This window comes from Sinocyclocheilus rhinocerous, unplaced genomic scaffold (assembly GCF_001515625.1).
Source record: "Sinocyclocheilus rhinocerous isolate Xijiao unplaced genomic scaffold, SAMN03320098_v1.1 scaffold2279, whole genome shotgun sequence".
Taxonomy (NCBI): Eukaryota; Metazoa; Chordata; class Actinopteri; order Cypriniformes; family Cyprinidae; genus Sinocyclocheilus; species Sinocyclocheilus rhinocerous.
The window spans coordinates 504,252-519,008 of NW_015645063.1; the positions used below are offsets into that span (position 1 = coordinate 504,252).

The 14,757-nt window shown below is 40.9% G+C and overlaps 2 protein-coding genes across 2 annotated transcripts in view; one reads left to right on the plus strand and one right to left on the minus strand.

Annotated features, from left to right (window-relative positions):
• Positions 1–444: 444 nt before the first annotated feature.
• On the plus strand, positions 445–1,664 carry sft2d3 (SFT2 domain containing 3). The gene has a single exon (XM_016508535.1). The coding sequence runs from the start codon at positions 675–677 to the stop codon at positions 1,347–1,349; it is 675 nt and encodes a 224-aa protein (XP_016364021.1). The 5' UTR covers positions 445–674; the 3' UTR covers positions 1,350–1,664.
• Positions 1,665–3,001: 1,337 nt separating this feature from the next.
• Positions 3,002–14,757, minus strand: part of wdr33 (WD repeat domain 33) — a 20,617-nt gene continuing 8,861 nt past the window's right edge. The window contains exons 10-24 of the mRNA XM_016508567.1: positions 14,056–14,134; positions 13,814–13,924; positions 13,426–13,520; positions 13,252–13,338; positions 13,024–13,163; positions 11,261–11,413; positions 10,740–11,142; positions 10,132–10,466; positions 9,958–10,021; positions 9,592–9,835; positions 9,413–9,484; positions 7,526–7,671; positions 7,335–7,436; positions 4,712–4,909; positions 3,002–3,804 (exon numbers count right to left, since the gene is read on the minus strand). Of these exons, the coding sequence (XP_016364053.1) occupies positions 3,635–3,804; positions 4,712–4,909; positions 7,335–7,436; positions 7,526–7,671; positions 9,413–9,484; positions 9,592–9,835; positions 9,958–10,021; positions 10,132–10,466; positions 10,740–11,142; positions 11,261–11,413; positions 13,024–13,163; positions 13,252–13,338; positions 13,426–13,520; positions 13,814–13,924; positions 14,056–14,134 (2,399 nt within the window). The 3' untranslated portion in view covers positions 3,002–3,634. The remainder of the gene's footprint in view (positions 3,805–4,711; positions 4,910–7,334; positions 7,437–7,525; positions 7,672–9,412; positions 9,485–9,591; positions 9,836–9,957; positions 10,022–10,131; positions 10,467–10,739; positions 11,143–11,260; positions 11,414–13,023; positions 13,164–13,251; positions 13,339–13,425; positions 13,521–13,813; positions 13,925–14,055; positions 14,135–14,757) is intronic.

A 14,757-nucleotide genomic window follows, 5' to 3' on the forward strand; every position in this document is an offset into this window, starting at 1 on the left:
GACGTGACATGCTGTAAACTGCGAAAATGAAGTCTTAAAATCCAAATGAACCGAACAAGATCGACTCTTTTCCCCCTGGATGATAGTTGTGCATGAGTTCTGTGTTTGTCCTGAGCAGTTCAACTGCCTGCTCATGAACAGCTATCACAAAACATAAAAACGGTCGTGGACCATCCAGGAAATGACACACAGTTTTAGAATTCAAGGGTGTGTAAACCTTGGGTCATTTTATAAATTCAGTTATTATTTTGTCTTGTGGAGAATATATAAACATATTTTATGTGAAAGGGCTTACAGTAATAAAGAATAACATGCAATTATGAGCACAATTGTATGTATGTATACACACACGAACTTTTTTTAAATTAAACATGATGGTCTCTTCATTCCTCCTCCAAAAAACCGAGGTCTCTTATTGTGCCAACAAATGGCCATTTTTCTGGGCCTTTATAACTTTTAATATATTCCAGTGATGGAAAGTAGCTACAAATAAAGTCTCTTTTAAATACAGAAAAATAAGGTGTCGTCCTTATACATTGTACAGTGTGTATAATGTCATGTCGGTGTATATACACAAAACTGTACTTCCGTCGCGTACAGCAACGTCACTGTGAATCATTGTCATCGCAATGCCTCAACTTCCTGTTTTCGATCCACACACTCTTTAGTGAATAATGGCTGAATTAAACCGACAGCTCCAGGAATATTTGGCTCAGTCTAAAAGCGGCGCGAAGACGATATCACAGTCCAGTTCCAGCACTGCAATAGACATCGATGAACCCACTTCGGTGCCGGGGACCTGGTTCGGCAGGTGGTCGAGTCCGTTCTCTGGATCCAGTAGCCGTGGAGCGTCATCAGGCCAAGGATCGAGCAGCGGCTTCTCGTGGCCGTGGTCATCAGAGCCTGACCCGTGTTTGCCGGGCATGAGTCGATCCCAGCGACTGATCGCGTTCGGAACGTGTATTTTCTTCTCTGCTCTGTGCTTTGGACTGTCTGCACTTTACGCTCCTTTACTGCTACTGAAGGCGCGTAAGTTCGCTCTGCTGTGGTCGCTTGGATCCGTGTTCGCGCTCCTCGGGGCGGCGATCCTCCGCGGACCCAGTAAACTCATTGCAACTCCCACACCGGGAGCCGCGGTGTACCTGTGCTCTCTGGTGGGCACTCTGTATGCGGCGCTGAACCTTCACAGCACGCTGCTCACAGCTATTGGAGCCTGTCTTCAGATCGCTGCTATTGTGGGTTACATCGTGGCTTTGTTGCCGGGTGGGAGTGCCGGGATGAGGTTTGTGGGTGGCATGGCAGTGTCTGCTATTAGAAGAACTGTGACCGGTAAGGCCATGCCTATATGATCAGGCATTTCACGGACTGGGCAACAGACTTTTTTTTTTTAAATCATGGAAGATACTATGTTTTCGCACTTTTTTTCTTCTTTTTTTTTTTGAGTGACTGGTCTGGTACTGCCATGTTTGATTGTGAAACTCTGGCTGTAGCCTATACTGAGTTCAACGTGAACAGCATTCTGTGGATGGGGATATCTAAATGTTTTGTGACTTGCACTGTGACAGGGTCCATATGTATGACCAAGACATCAAATACTACTTACCTTTTAATGTTTCTGAACTCCTCTTGAAACTTTTTGCAAATAAACTTAATAAACAAGCTTACTTTGTGTTCTCTTCAAGCCATTTGGTCTGAATAAAGAGAAGCCATTTATTTAAGGACAGCTCACTTCTGCATCATATATGGTGGTCATAAATGTATAGCATCGCTATCCTGTTCTTTGAGTGTCTCCCATGACACGCAGAAGGCTATAGGTTGGTTCTGGAGCTTTTACTAATGTGCTGACGAGTTAAATCAGGCATGTAAAATGAGAGACATACAAAGTGTGCAGTGCTGATGTATTCCTGGACCAGAGCAAAGGCATAAACACATTCTCAGTAGTTTTGTCAAATCCAGTCATTTCAATAGGAATTCACATAATCGGAAGGTTTGCGTAAGGGCAAAAATGTTCCTAGCACACATTTTGTGTTGACTAGCAGTTAAGCTACTTGTTTTGAAACACTGCAAATAAACACAAAACTAGCACATTGTGAAAATGCGTTTTTTGGTGTGGGCAGAGCTACCCTATACCATAATGCAGAAATAGAAACCAAAAATAGTGCCATTTGCCATGGTTGGCTAAGAGAAAAATCACAGAAGAGAGAGCTTTAGAGATTGTCACTTTATGTAAAATCAGGTCAAGACAGTGTTTAAAGCAGGGCTGCTGTGTTTTCCTGGTGATCTACCTTCCTGCCAAGTTTAGATCCAACTCTAAACGGCACTCTTGAATCAATCAAGTTAGGAAATAAAAAATGTGTGTTATTACAGGGCTGGAACTAAAGGGCAGTCACAACTGACTTTTCACTCCACTGACCAGTCATACACATGCAATTGTGGGAGACTGGAAATGCGAGTTAACATAGTATTGAGTTCCACTGCTTATAAAAATGTAAATGTTGTGAACTGCCTGCGAATTCACAATGAGAAGACGTGAGCAATAGAGAATCTCAGGCTTGTGTGACCACACTTCTAGAGGAAAGCAGAAAAGAAAGGTAGATCTCCAGAATCAGGACCGACGCTGCTGCCTTCAAGAATTGTCATCAGTATCAGAAAAACCACTAAGGAGTGGGTGAAAAAGAAATGACGAGCAGGGAGAGTTTACATAAATTTTGCACAGTCTTATTATGGTTTCATACAAAAAAGGACAAAACAATATGACAACTTTTGTGACAAACTGTACACACAGAAACAAAGTCTGCGACTTTGTTACTCAAAGTAGCCTGGTAAGGTTACAGAAAGATTATATCCATTATTTTACATAAAAATGAAATTAAATAAACAGCGCTGAGACACTGGGGGAATGAAACATTCAAGAGTCAACTTTTCTCTAGTAATAGACATAGTCCACAAGATAATACCAGTTGCAACATTGGCCCTTACCTAGATTGACTTGCATTTGTGCTGGATGACAGAATCTGACTGAGGAAATCAATGGTACACAAAACATTTTGTGTTTATACATCAGAAGCATTAAAGCCCCCCCAAAAAAGAAGGGGCTCGGGTGCTGGTTCAAATTCAGCTGCCACTGTCCAAGTGAATCACAAAGCAGGTCAGTTGCTCAGTGCAGGGAAGTGATGTCTGTTAAGATTTTACAGAGTCGTACCATGCATCACAAATAAAATTTCCTGGACCACAATCAGTCCATTACAAAAGATATTCCTCACTGCACTACGATGAGCCCCCTCTTACATCAGTTATTCTTCTTAGTGCTGATGTAAGGTTAGAACAACTCCATGTAGCATGTGTACACCAAGCAGGTAGCAAGGGGCATCGTAAGCCAAAACATCTGGCCCTGGATAACTGGTACCACCACCTTCCATCCAATACATCATAGAGAAAAAGCTAAACCTTAGCCTCCAATCAGGGTTCCATGCTGATTTTACTGAAGTGCTTCCAGACATCTGTCCAAGCCTGCATAATTGTTCAGACCGTCAAGGAAGCTGGTATTGTAGCCATGTGTGGTTCTTTGTTTACCCTGTCTTCACTGTAGTCGGTTTTACCCCATTGTGCCCAGAAAAGCAGGTGTGACTATTTTTTACCGTCCGCGACCTCCCCTCATAACACCACGTGGAGCCCCTCGCCTGGTATTTGGACCCACATTAGGACCAGGACCACCTGGGTTGGGCGGCCCACCACGGCCCCAACCACCTCTTCCTCCCCGTGATGGAGGCCCATACCCACCTTCGTCTCTTGGTGGTGGTCGACCTATGGTGAGTTAGATAATAATAGTATGCAAAATGCCTTATGTATTTTACATTAAACTAGGGATGCACGATATTGTATTTTTGCCGATATGCCGATATTTTTCAACTCATTTTGGCCGATACCGATTTATTTCCTTTTGTTTGGAAACAACACCAAGACTCTCCTGTGCAGAAATTATAAGCAAAATATTTTTAATTTTGGTTAGTTTTTTGACAAGAACTTATTTGTTAGAATTAAATAAACAATAATGAAGGTTTTTTGACAGCACACTGAAGCTTTGAAAATAACTACAAATAAACTATATATCAATCGCTGCATTTTCCCCCCCAGAAAGATGCGGTATTAACCCAAACATTTTATTTTAAGATTTAACATTTGTAGATGGTCTAAAGCAAAAGAGTTGTAAAAATTCTGAAAATCTTTTAGAGCTTATGATTTGTTAAAAAAATGTAGGCTATTTTACTTTTAATTTAATTAGAAGTAGGCCAACAGTACCCCTACAGATTAAAACTCCTTACAGAACAGGCATTAGGACCCAGGGGAGGCTGCTGCTGCTGCCACTGCATGAGCTATTACGGTTTACTCTATCATACACCTAAGGTGTCATTCTGTATGTGCTTTCTCAGTTTAAATGCAGCGATCCAACACAGTGAATCCAATCACTATTCAGGCAAAACTTTGCTTCAAGAATGAGCCACACTGCTGATGTGATCTAATCACTAGCACACCCTGAGCACATTTGAGTTAACGTATTCCTCTTATCGGTAAGACATATCGGCATAAATTTTCATATCGGGCCAATGCCGATATTTACATTTAAAGCCATTATCAGCCGATTTCGATATCAGTCCGATAATATCGTGCATCCTTAATTAAAACAAATCATTGTCACTTATCCATCCCTCACCTGCTCCTCTGTCATCAGGCCCTGCACCAGGGGAGTCCATGTCACCAGTGCCTGGTCCGTCATGCCATGGCCGTTTGCGTGGTGGCAGCGAGGCCATATCCATGCCCTGTAGAGAGGAGGAACGCTCTCTACTGGCTGGTGAAGGACTGTCATGCATATTGTGGTCTGGCTGCTGACCATCCCGATAACTCTCATGACCTGAACACACATACACACCAGCATAATTTGTTTTGGATCCTTGATGTTAAGCTTGAACTATGCAACACTTTTACATAATGCTTATGCCAAGTGTATGCTACACGACTAAGGAAAAAAACAATACCCAAACTGCTTTACTCTTATACAACATTCGTTGTCTTGATGTGGCACAGGTGGACACACTATATCAGGGGTGTCAAACTCAGTTCCTGGAGGGCTGCAGCCCTGCAGAGTTTAGTTCCAACCCTGCTCCAACACACAAACCATGTAGTTTTCAAATAAGCCTGAAGGATTTGATTAGCTATATCAGGGGCATTTAATTAGAGTTGAATCTAAACTCTGCAGGGCTGTGGCTCTCCAGGAAATGGGTTTGACACCTGTGCACTATATCAAGTGTCGACAATGTACACTCAAATTTACACATAAATCAGATCCTTAATATGTAGTGTGTAAAACATTTTCTCATGAAAACATCCAAAAAAGTGACAAAATCTATTTAAAGGGGTCCTATTATGCTCTTTTCCAAAGTCTTGATTTTGGTTTGGGGGTGTACTAGAACAGGCTCTCATACTAGGTTGTTTGAAAAACATTCTTTTTTCACATATTTTACATTACTACAACACCTCTCTTCCCAGTCTGGCATGAACGACTCGAATAGTTCCTGTATCAAATGAAGGCCCACCTTCTGAAATACGAAATGTGTTGTGATTGGTTAGCTGGGCCAGTGTGTGTTGTGATTTGCACCACTCGGCGCCGGGTCGGGAAATGTCATGCCCCTTACCATAGCCGCCTACGAGCTTCAGTGTAAATATTGCGTCAATATCAAATAAATTTGAGCGCGAATTAAACCCGGATGTTTGTAACCACTCTAAGTTCGTCTGCCTTGGGAAAGCTAGCGCGTCTCCGACATAGTGATAACACTCGAGGGTTATTTCATCCAAAAATGAAAATTAGCCTATGTTTTACTCACACTCAAAGCATCCTAGGTGTATGCGACTTTCTTCTTTCAGACGAATCCAATCGGTGTTATATTAAAAATTGTCCTGGCCCCTCCAAGCCTTTTAATGGGGGTAAGCGGGTGTTTGTTGTCAACAGTTGAAATAAAGTGCACGCATCCGTAATAAAACGTCCCTCACACGGCTCCGGGGGGTGAATAAAGGCCTCCTGTAGCGAATCCATGCATTTTTGTAAGATAAATATCCATGTTTCAAACGTAATAAACACTTTTTTCTCACTTCCGCTGACTGTGGTACGTGAAAGTAGTGCAGGCGGATGACGTAGGAGATATGCAGGAGCAAAGGAAAACAAAGTTTCCTTACTTTAGCAAAGGCAAACCAGTCTCCTCTTGGCTTATATCAAAATCCTCTGACATTTTACTTTACAAATCCTCGTTTTGTTCTTCTAATTCGTGACTGGAGTTTTGTTTTGTTTTGTCTCCACGTTCGTCACTAATCACGCAACGCCGACGTTCTACGTCATCCGCCGGAATGGCTTCCACGTTCCACAGTCAGCGGAAGTGAGAAAAAAGTGTTTATTACGTTTGAAATATGGATATTTATCTTACAAAAATGCATGGATTCGCTACAGGAGGCCTTTAGTCACCCCCCGGAGCCGTGTGAGGGACGTTTTATTACGAATGCACGCACTTTATTTCACGTCTTCTGAACTGTTGACAACAAACACCCGCTTACCCCCATTGAAAGGCTTGGAGGGGCCAGGACAATTTTTAATATAACTCTGATTGGATTCGTCTGAAAGAAGAAAGTCACATACACCTAGGATGCTTTGAGGCTGAGTAAAACACAGGCTAATTTTAATTTTGGGTGAACTAACCCTTTAAGTGGCTGCCACAATAGCAGTCTTAGGCTCCATTTGTTTTAAGTTTTAATTTGTGCTGATAAATGAAGCTAAAGTGACAAATGAAAATAAAGCAATACAATGTTTAAGACAGACATGGGCAACAAGGGCTTTCTGTTCTTTATAAAGAAATCTAAGTTAGGTTAAAGGATACCCACAAACTAAATCCTGATATCATCTACACCTAATTTAACTAATAATACTTAATGTTCTACTAAAATTTTATGTATTACTTCATGTTTTAAACAGAGATCCCATGGTTTCCTGTCACCTTCTCATTGGTCATTTCTTGCCACTGCTCTCTACATTGCTTTTGTTTCTGAGGCAAGTCATAGAACATGTTGGAATGCTCATACCTAACAAGCTTGTTTTCCAATTTGGCTTTGATCTTTTTTTTGTTGCTGTTGCAGATCTAAAAAATTGTCTATGACTGTAAAATATGGGCTAAAACCATGTAGTGTGCACTCAGCTTTATGGCCTCAGTGAAAGAATAGGAATTAGATCAAGCATGTCTAACTGCACTGCAACAACCAGAACAGTTATTGGCATCCCCTTCATGCACTTCTACCTGAATCTCGCCCTCCCTCCCAGCCCTCCTGGTTTCTTCCTCCTTCATAGTGACAGGGATAATCATCAGGAGTTGGGAGAAGCCCCTTTCTTCCTACACCACCTAAGAAAGATGTCATGTTCAAACCTGACACCTCAGTTTTAATGGACGCAAGGTGAGCTGATAAGACAGGTGAATGGAAAAGGTTTTACCTCCTCTTGGTGGCCCACCACGTGGTCTCCCTCTTCCTCCCCAACCTTGGCCCATGTCTTCTTGAGAATCAAAGCTTTCATCTCCACCATACTCATCTTGGTAGCCGCCCATTCCACCACGACCACTTGGGCCACCCCTCCGGTATCTACACATTCAGAGTCAGACAATAAAGGTCATGTAATAATCAATCAGTTGACAATGCTGGTCAAAGCTGATCAACAATTCTGCCTATAAAGGTTTGCATGTTTTTAAAGGTTTAATGCCATTCTTTTATCAAGTACATTTTCGGTAACACTTTCTATGAAGTCCATATTTATAATACATTATAAGGGTATTCTTAAGGCAATATAATGAATGCATAATGCATTATAAAAAAAAACTTATAATATGCTATATAATCTTATGAATATTCATAAGAACAGTTTTAATATTTTATAATATTTACTTATTTGTGGTTATAGCTTTTAAGAGTATGATGATTTATAACACACAGTGAACATGTTGCATCCACTTAAGTTACAATGGATTATATTTCTCATAGTTATAATGTATTATAAGTCTCATATCTTGCCATTTTTCTCATGCTACTTTACTTAAAGCAATCAATGACCACTTATAAGTATAGTAATAATAATAATCATAATAATATTTTTTTTCCTCAAACAGCCATAAGATCAGATATCAGATCAGATGAATGTGTAATATGACACATTTGCTTTGAACTATTTTTATTGTAATATCAGTTTGATTATTTTGATGGTACCCTTTAAACAGCTGTTGATAAGTGACTCTGCAACTACATATCAACTAGCGGTCATTAGAGTATTAGTATGTCTGCTACTGTAAATATTTGCTAACACTTTATTTTGATGGTCAACCAACAGATAAACTGACTATAAGTGTCTTTGCAAGTACGTCAACTTATTCTACCATACTAGATTCTACCATTCTTGAGCATACTAATACTCTAATGAGAGTTAGTTGGCATGTAGTTGCAAAGTTGCTCAACCATCAAAATAAAATGTAACCATATAAAACATTGCATTTTTTTCAGTTGGAGACTTGGAGTATAAAGCTCACATCAATTAAATAACATTAGCTCTACAGGAAACACTCAACATCTAACCACTCACAAGCTGTACTAAGATACTGTGCAGATCTTAAATAAACAATGTCAAGATATGATACAGTCCATTATTCTGTAAATGAAGTAGATTTAATATGGTGTTCATTGTGTGTTATAAATAATCATACTCTTAAACTTATAACCACAAATACACAAGTATTATGATGTACTATAACTGTTGTTATGATTATTCATGAGTTGATATAACATATTATAAGTTTTTTTATAATGCATTATGCATTCATTATAATGCCTTAAGAATACCCTTATAATGTATTATATATATGGGCTTCATAGAAAGTGTTACCAAATTTTCTTTTGGTGGAAATTCCGTATTGGCGGGTCAACTAGGTGGCAACACTCAAGTTTGCTAATATGGAATATGCTAATAAAAGCGAGAGAAAGGACTCAGGGAGGTCATAAGGTATCTGCATCTGCACAAGTTTGTGTCAAACGTGAGTTGAATACAAAGATGACAACCATGCATCATCTTCTGCAGGGACAGGTAAAGTATCACAAAGCCGTCATAGTGTGACTTTGTTGAACATGTCTGTACAGGCTCATGATTAGAAGAGTATACTTTAAAAGGCTTGAACATTCAACTTTGCACAAGACATAGCAGCCAGAAGCATACCCTAGACTTAAGTTTCTAGTGTTCAAATCTTAAGAATATTTTTTGAAAAGTAGTAATTTTTTTCTTTCTGTCAGTACACAGTTAAGCTAATTGTGGATTGCATTTCAGGTGGCATGTTATACTTACGAGTCATCTCCATGTGATGGCCGTCTCTGCCTCTGGTCAAACTCCTCACCAGAGTCCTCATACCCATCATACCTATAAAGATGTGTCACAAGGCACAAATTTCAGATTCTAATCCACAGGACTCTGGCAATTTAACAAAATCAGCTTTATAGGTTTACATTGTGCTGAATGAAACATACCGGTCATGTCCCATGTACTCTCCATCATGTGAGGAAAACCTTTCCTGGCCCTCCCATTGGCCTCCAGAGATTCCTCTGTGACCTACAGAGTATTCCTGCCCAGGACCTCCAGGGCCTCTTCTCCAGCCCTCTTGATAACCCCCATCATCACCCCAGTACTGGCCTCCATCTGAGCCCTGACCAGGGCCCTGTCGCTCTGGTGGGGGTCCCATGTGGTGGTTAGGTGGTCCTCGAGGACCATCTCCTGACACAAACAGAAAGGGAAACACGAACAAGTCGCTATTAACTCTCACATACTAGTCTTGATTAAATTGTCTTGCATATGAATAACTTTTCTTCCCACAAGAGTTGTTCACTGAGTATTACCTTTTCCGTTAGGACCCTGCTGTCCTATTCCATGCATCATTGACTGAGGCCCAGGATTCTGTCCCTGAAAGACATGCATAAAATTTCAGCAATAGAATCTACCCTAACTTTTATTCAGTTTCATCTTTTTGTCATAAACATTCATGGATGTGTTTATCCCAACTGTTTCTTCACCTGGTTGAACTGTCCACGGTTTCCTTCACCCATGTGTGGTGGTTTGCTTTGCATATATGGTGGAGGGCCCTGCATGTTTCCTGGTGGCCCTTGCATGTTGTTTGGTGGTCCATGCATACCCCCTGGAGGAGGCCCCATTCCATGCATATTTCCCATGCCCTGCATATTACCATGCGTCCTGGGTGGAGGTCCCATCATACTCCCTGGCATGGGTCCCTGAGGGCCCATCATGTTTCCATGAGGCACAGGCCCCCTCATGTCCTGATGCATCATACCTCCCTGTGGTGGCCCTTGTCCTCGTGGTGGTGGTCCCATCATACCAGCTGGAGGTCCACCAGAACCCGGGGGCATTCCTGTTGGAGGAGGTCCTTGGTTTGGTGGTCCATGCATACCCCCTGGAGGAGGCCCCATTCCATGCATATTTCCCATGCCCTGCATATTACCATGCGTCCTGGGTGGAGGTCCCATCATACTCCCTGGCATGGGTCCCTGAGGGCCCATCATGTTTCCATGAGGCACAGGCCCCCTCATGTCCTGATGCATCATACCTCCCTGTGGTGGCCCTTGTCCTCGTGGTGGTGGTCCCATCATACCAGCTGGAGGTCCACCAGAACCTGGGGGCATTCCTGTTGGGGGAGGTCCTTGCATGCCTCTGGGGCCAGGCGGCATGCCAGGAGGACCCTGGGGACCCATGTTCCTGTGAGCGCCTGGATGACGTGGAGGTCCATGCATGTCTGGACCCATCATGCCCTGAGGAGGGGGACCCTGGTGCATGGGAGGTCCTGGTGGACCCATCTGGCCTGGAGGTATGAAAGGACCAGGCATTCCACCTGGTCCCATTGGAGGCATGTTGTGCGGCATCTGTTGTGGAGGCATGGACTGAGGGAAGCCTTGTGTTGGAGGGGGCATCGGACCACCCTGCCCTGGAAAGGGTGGCATTGGCCCTGACTGTCCAGCAGGGGGAGGCATTCCCTTCTCTTGTAACTGTGCCATTCGCTCAATCTTCAGTTGCTATGGACAAAAACATAATTTCTTTATTAATAAATTAAGCAGTATATATGCATAATATAGTGTTATTCACATTTTACAGCACAATGCTAAAGTTGTATATGTCATCATATTTGCAGACCTCGAGCAACATTGGATTTGTATATTGCAGGGCAGCCATTTCCTGCTCAATCTCTGCTTGGGTCTTCTTTTTGCCATCTACTGTCTTCTCATCCTTCCTTTCCTTTGGAACCTCTCCAGGAGGCATCGTTGGAACCTTATTCTCTGCCCAGGCCTAATGAGTATATCAAAAAGTGAGGAACACACATTAGCCAAATTATAACTTAACAAAACCTGTCTGGCAGTCATTTCACTTAATATAATAAGACAATAAGACGGCTGTTACCTATAGCAAAAATTATATTTCCACTGCAGTAGAAACAGAAGCAGCTGAAGTGGCATTTAGATGCATTTACACAGACAGTTTAATGATGCTGAAATGTAGCATGAATGCATTTACATTGCAAAATGATAACAGAAAAAATAATAATATGAGCTTGGTGTTTTAAATCCATTATATCATATAGGCTATTATATATGCTACACGCACGCACAGAGGTTTTTTTTTTCTTACCATATATTGCAATAATTTCACATTCAATCTTCAAATTAATGTACAAACAAAATAAAGACAGTATATTTTTTTATATTTGTATAATGGCATCTTTTTTTTATGACGGTAGGCCAGTATCAATGATACCAATACTGATTTTCTCTATAAAGAAGAATTTTTCCTCTTTTTTTCTTTGTCCTTTGATTTAATAGACATCACAGCAGCTGGTTATTAGGTTATTTTGGCTGCTATTTCTTTAAGAGCAGCCGCTGCTGAACGTGACACAGATCTGACACGCATCATATTTTCTCTCAACTCTTTTTACCTTTTTTGACCCACTTCAGGTCTTAAAGTCTCTATTAATGAGCTGACGAGTTAAATCGGGTGTGTTAGATGAGTGAGACAGTGCTGGGCTGCTCCAGGACAGTTTTGAAAACCATTTCAGAGACATGTTCTTAAATGTGACTCATATAAAATATATTACATGCATGCACAGTTTTAAGGCAGCTTTAATCGCCTTTTTGGTAACTTCATGACTTAACTGACCACGACATTGCATGCACGTAGTTTATTTCGCGCTTTGATATGAAAGGATACAGGCTACAGCGCGCGCCGGCACCTTTGTGCGTGCGATTGAAAAGCACGCGCTGTGAGCACAGTACCGTTTCCGCACTCGCACCCGGGTGCTGAAGTGAAGTGGAGCGCGCGTCTGAAACATCTCCCGTTCTCAGTCGTTCTGCAACTGAATAAATGCACTTTTTGTCAAGAGAAAAAGTGACAGAAGCAGCAGTTGTGAGCAGGGTGGCCAACCCTAGCCCCGCCCCTGCATTAAATATTTTTAACGCATTAAACTGAAAAAATTAATCGCCTGCGTTAACACGCTAATTTTGACACCACTAATATATATATATTATTTTACCCCTGTTTCGCGCGTTCACGTGAAGGGGTAGGGGTTTCTCGATTCTCTTTTGGTTGGAGGGGTACGGGGAAGGGCCAGACAGCCCTTCAAATGAAGATTTTTCGTGACCACACTTCAAACGAAGGGGTATGAATTATCTCAGCATAAACCGGTTACAGCGGCAACATGGCTGCCCAAGCGAACAAAAAGAATCATAAATGTAAGCATTATTGGCATTAATAAAGATTTGAATGAAAAGTAATCATTTGTTTTGTGTTACATTCAATCGTGTGTTCATATTTACGGTCATGTTATTCAAATAAATGTTTGGAAAAAATCGCTAAAGTTTGCTACAACATTTACCAAAACATATGTATTAGATGATCATACTGACCTGTTGAAACTGAGCTGGAATTGGCTTTGCATAAGGAACCTTTTTAGTCGGGGGCTTTTTTTGGTCCTTCAGCATGACCTCTTCCATTCCCCAGTCCAGCCCTGGAATGCTCATCTCAGGCTCTGCCACCATCTCTTTGCCTGAGCACATAAATACCAATTATATATAACCAATCAACTGAACTTCAATAAATATTGACTGTGACTGTGCATGTATTAGTGTCTTAACCAGTTTGTTCTTGTTCCATGGCAGCCTTCAGTTGTTCTGGGATCCCCATGCCAGGAATGGCTGCAACACTATTGGTCTCTATGTCATCTAGAATTACCCAAAATAAAGCATTATGAATTCATATGAAAATCCTCTATAGGGTTTTTAAATTGCATGAGGTCAAGGAATACTAACCATACTCCACTCCATCTTCTGACATTCCAGGCAACAAGTTCAGATTGTATCTGTCCCGCATCTTGTCCCCCGGCCGATTTCTTGTCCAAAATTTGCTGAGGAAGTAATCACTGAGCAATGAGCTAGAGTCTATGCAAACTAGAGCATTTTAGGTTCATAATTATTTATTTCTTTGTTTTGACCATTTAGTTAACTGCATGGAACATTTAATTTGTGTACTAAACTTTAGCTATAAATAAACAAGTGTGTTCAATATAATTTTTTTGCTGTGATAAAAAAAACTGGTATCGAGAATTGTAAAATTTCACATGTATTGGTATTAACTCTTGAAATTTTGGTAAATTTAACACCCTAATAGACACATGCATGTTTTTTGACACACACTTACCTGGTATGGTCATTAGACCCAGAACACAAGATGTGGCCCAGTGGATGCCAGGCTAAACTCCAGATCATTCCTTCATGAGCCATCTCCATTCCTCCCACCTCTTTCTCCACACTAGCAAAATATTTCAACAACTTCAGCAGTCAAATAACACACAATTTGAAATTACTCCACAGAGTATTACTTTTTGACTAATGCTACCGTATATGGTTAAACAGTACAGAGAGGATCTGAATGGTGCTTACCCTGCATGCCAAAATAGCAGTGATCCATCAGAGCCTCCACTGGCAAACAAGCCTTCATGAACTGGGTGCCAAGCTACAGCTGCAAGCAAAAAGAGAAAATGTATATGCACACAACGTATAAGTATACAACACACTGCTTCACCTGCAGGAGATTAATACACGGGTCAATATCACTGTAGGGTGTCTTTTGGTATCCTGTACATAAATAAATCATTTGCCATGATAACTTAACATAAGAATGACTATGAAAGGGTGTGTTATATTAGTTTTAGTGTTATATTCATAACAAAAGCATTACTTGGCTCTTTAGATACATTTTCTAGATTTTTTTTAGTTTTGTGTAAGAGGATGCGTGTTATTTTGCTATGTCCCATGCACTGCTCATTAAATTTGAATGATAGTAGAATATTGTCAAATCATAAAATTAAAAAAAAAAAAAAAAATTATCCTATTATTATTTTGTTAGATAAGAGATTACTCAATTTGAGTGTATTGATCATTTGGTAATAAAAACTATATTTTTATTTAATAAAAAAGAAGAATTTGTCCATGTCACTTGAATGGTTGTCCACCCTGTTGTATTTGGGAATCCGCCCCTTTATGAAAAGGCCATCCCCTTTAGTGACATCAGAGCAACAGATTTTTTTTGTCTCTTCAGTGGCGGGAATTTCAACGGCTGAGGTGAGTAAGTTGGTGACTTTT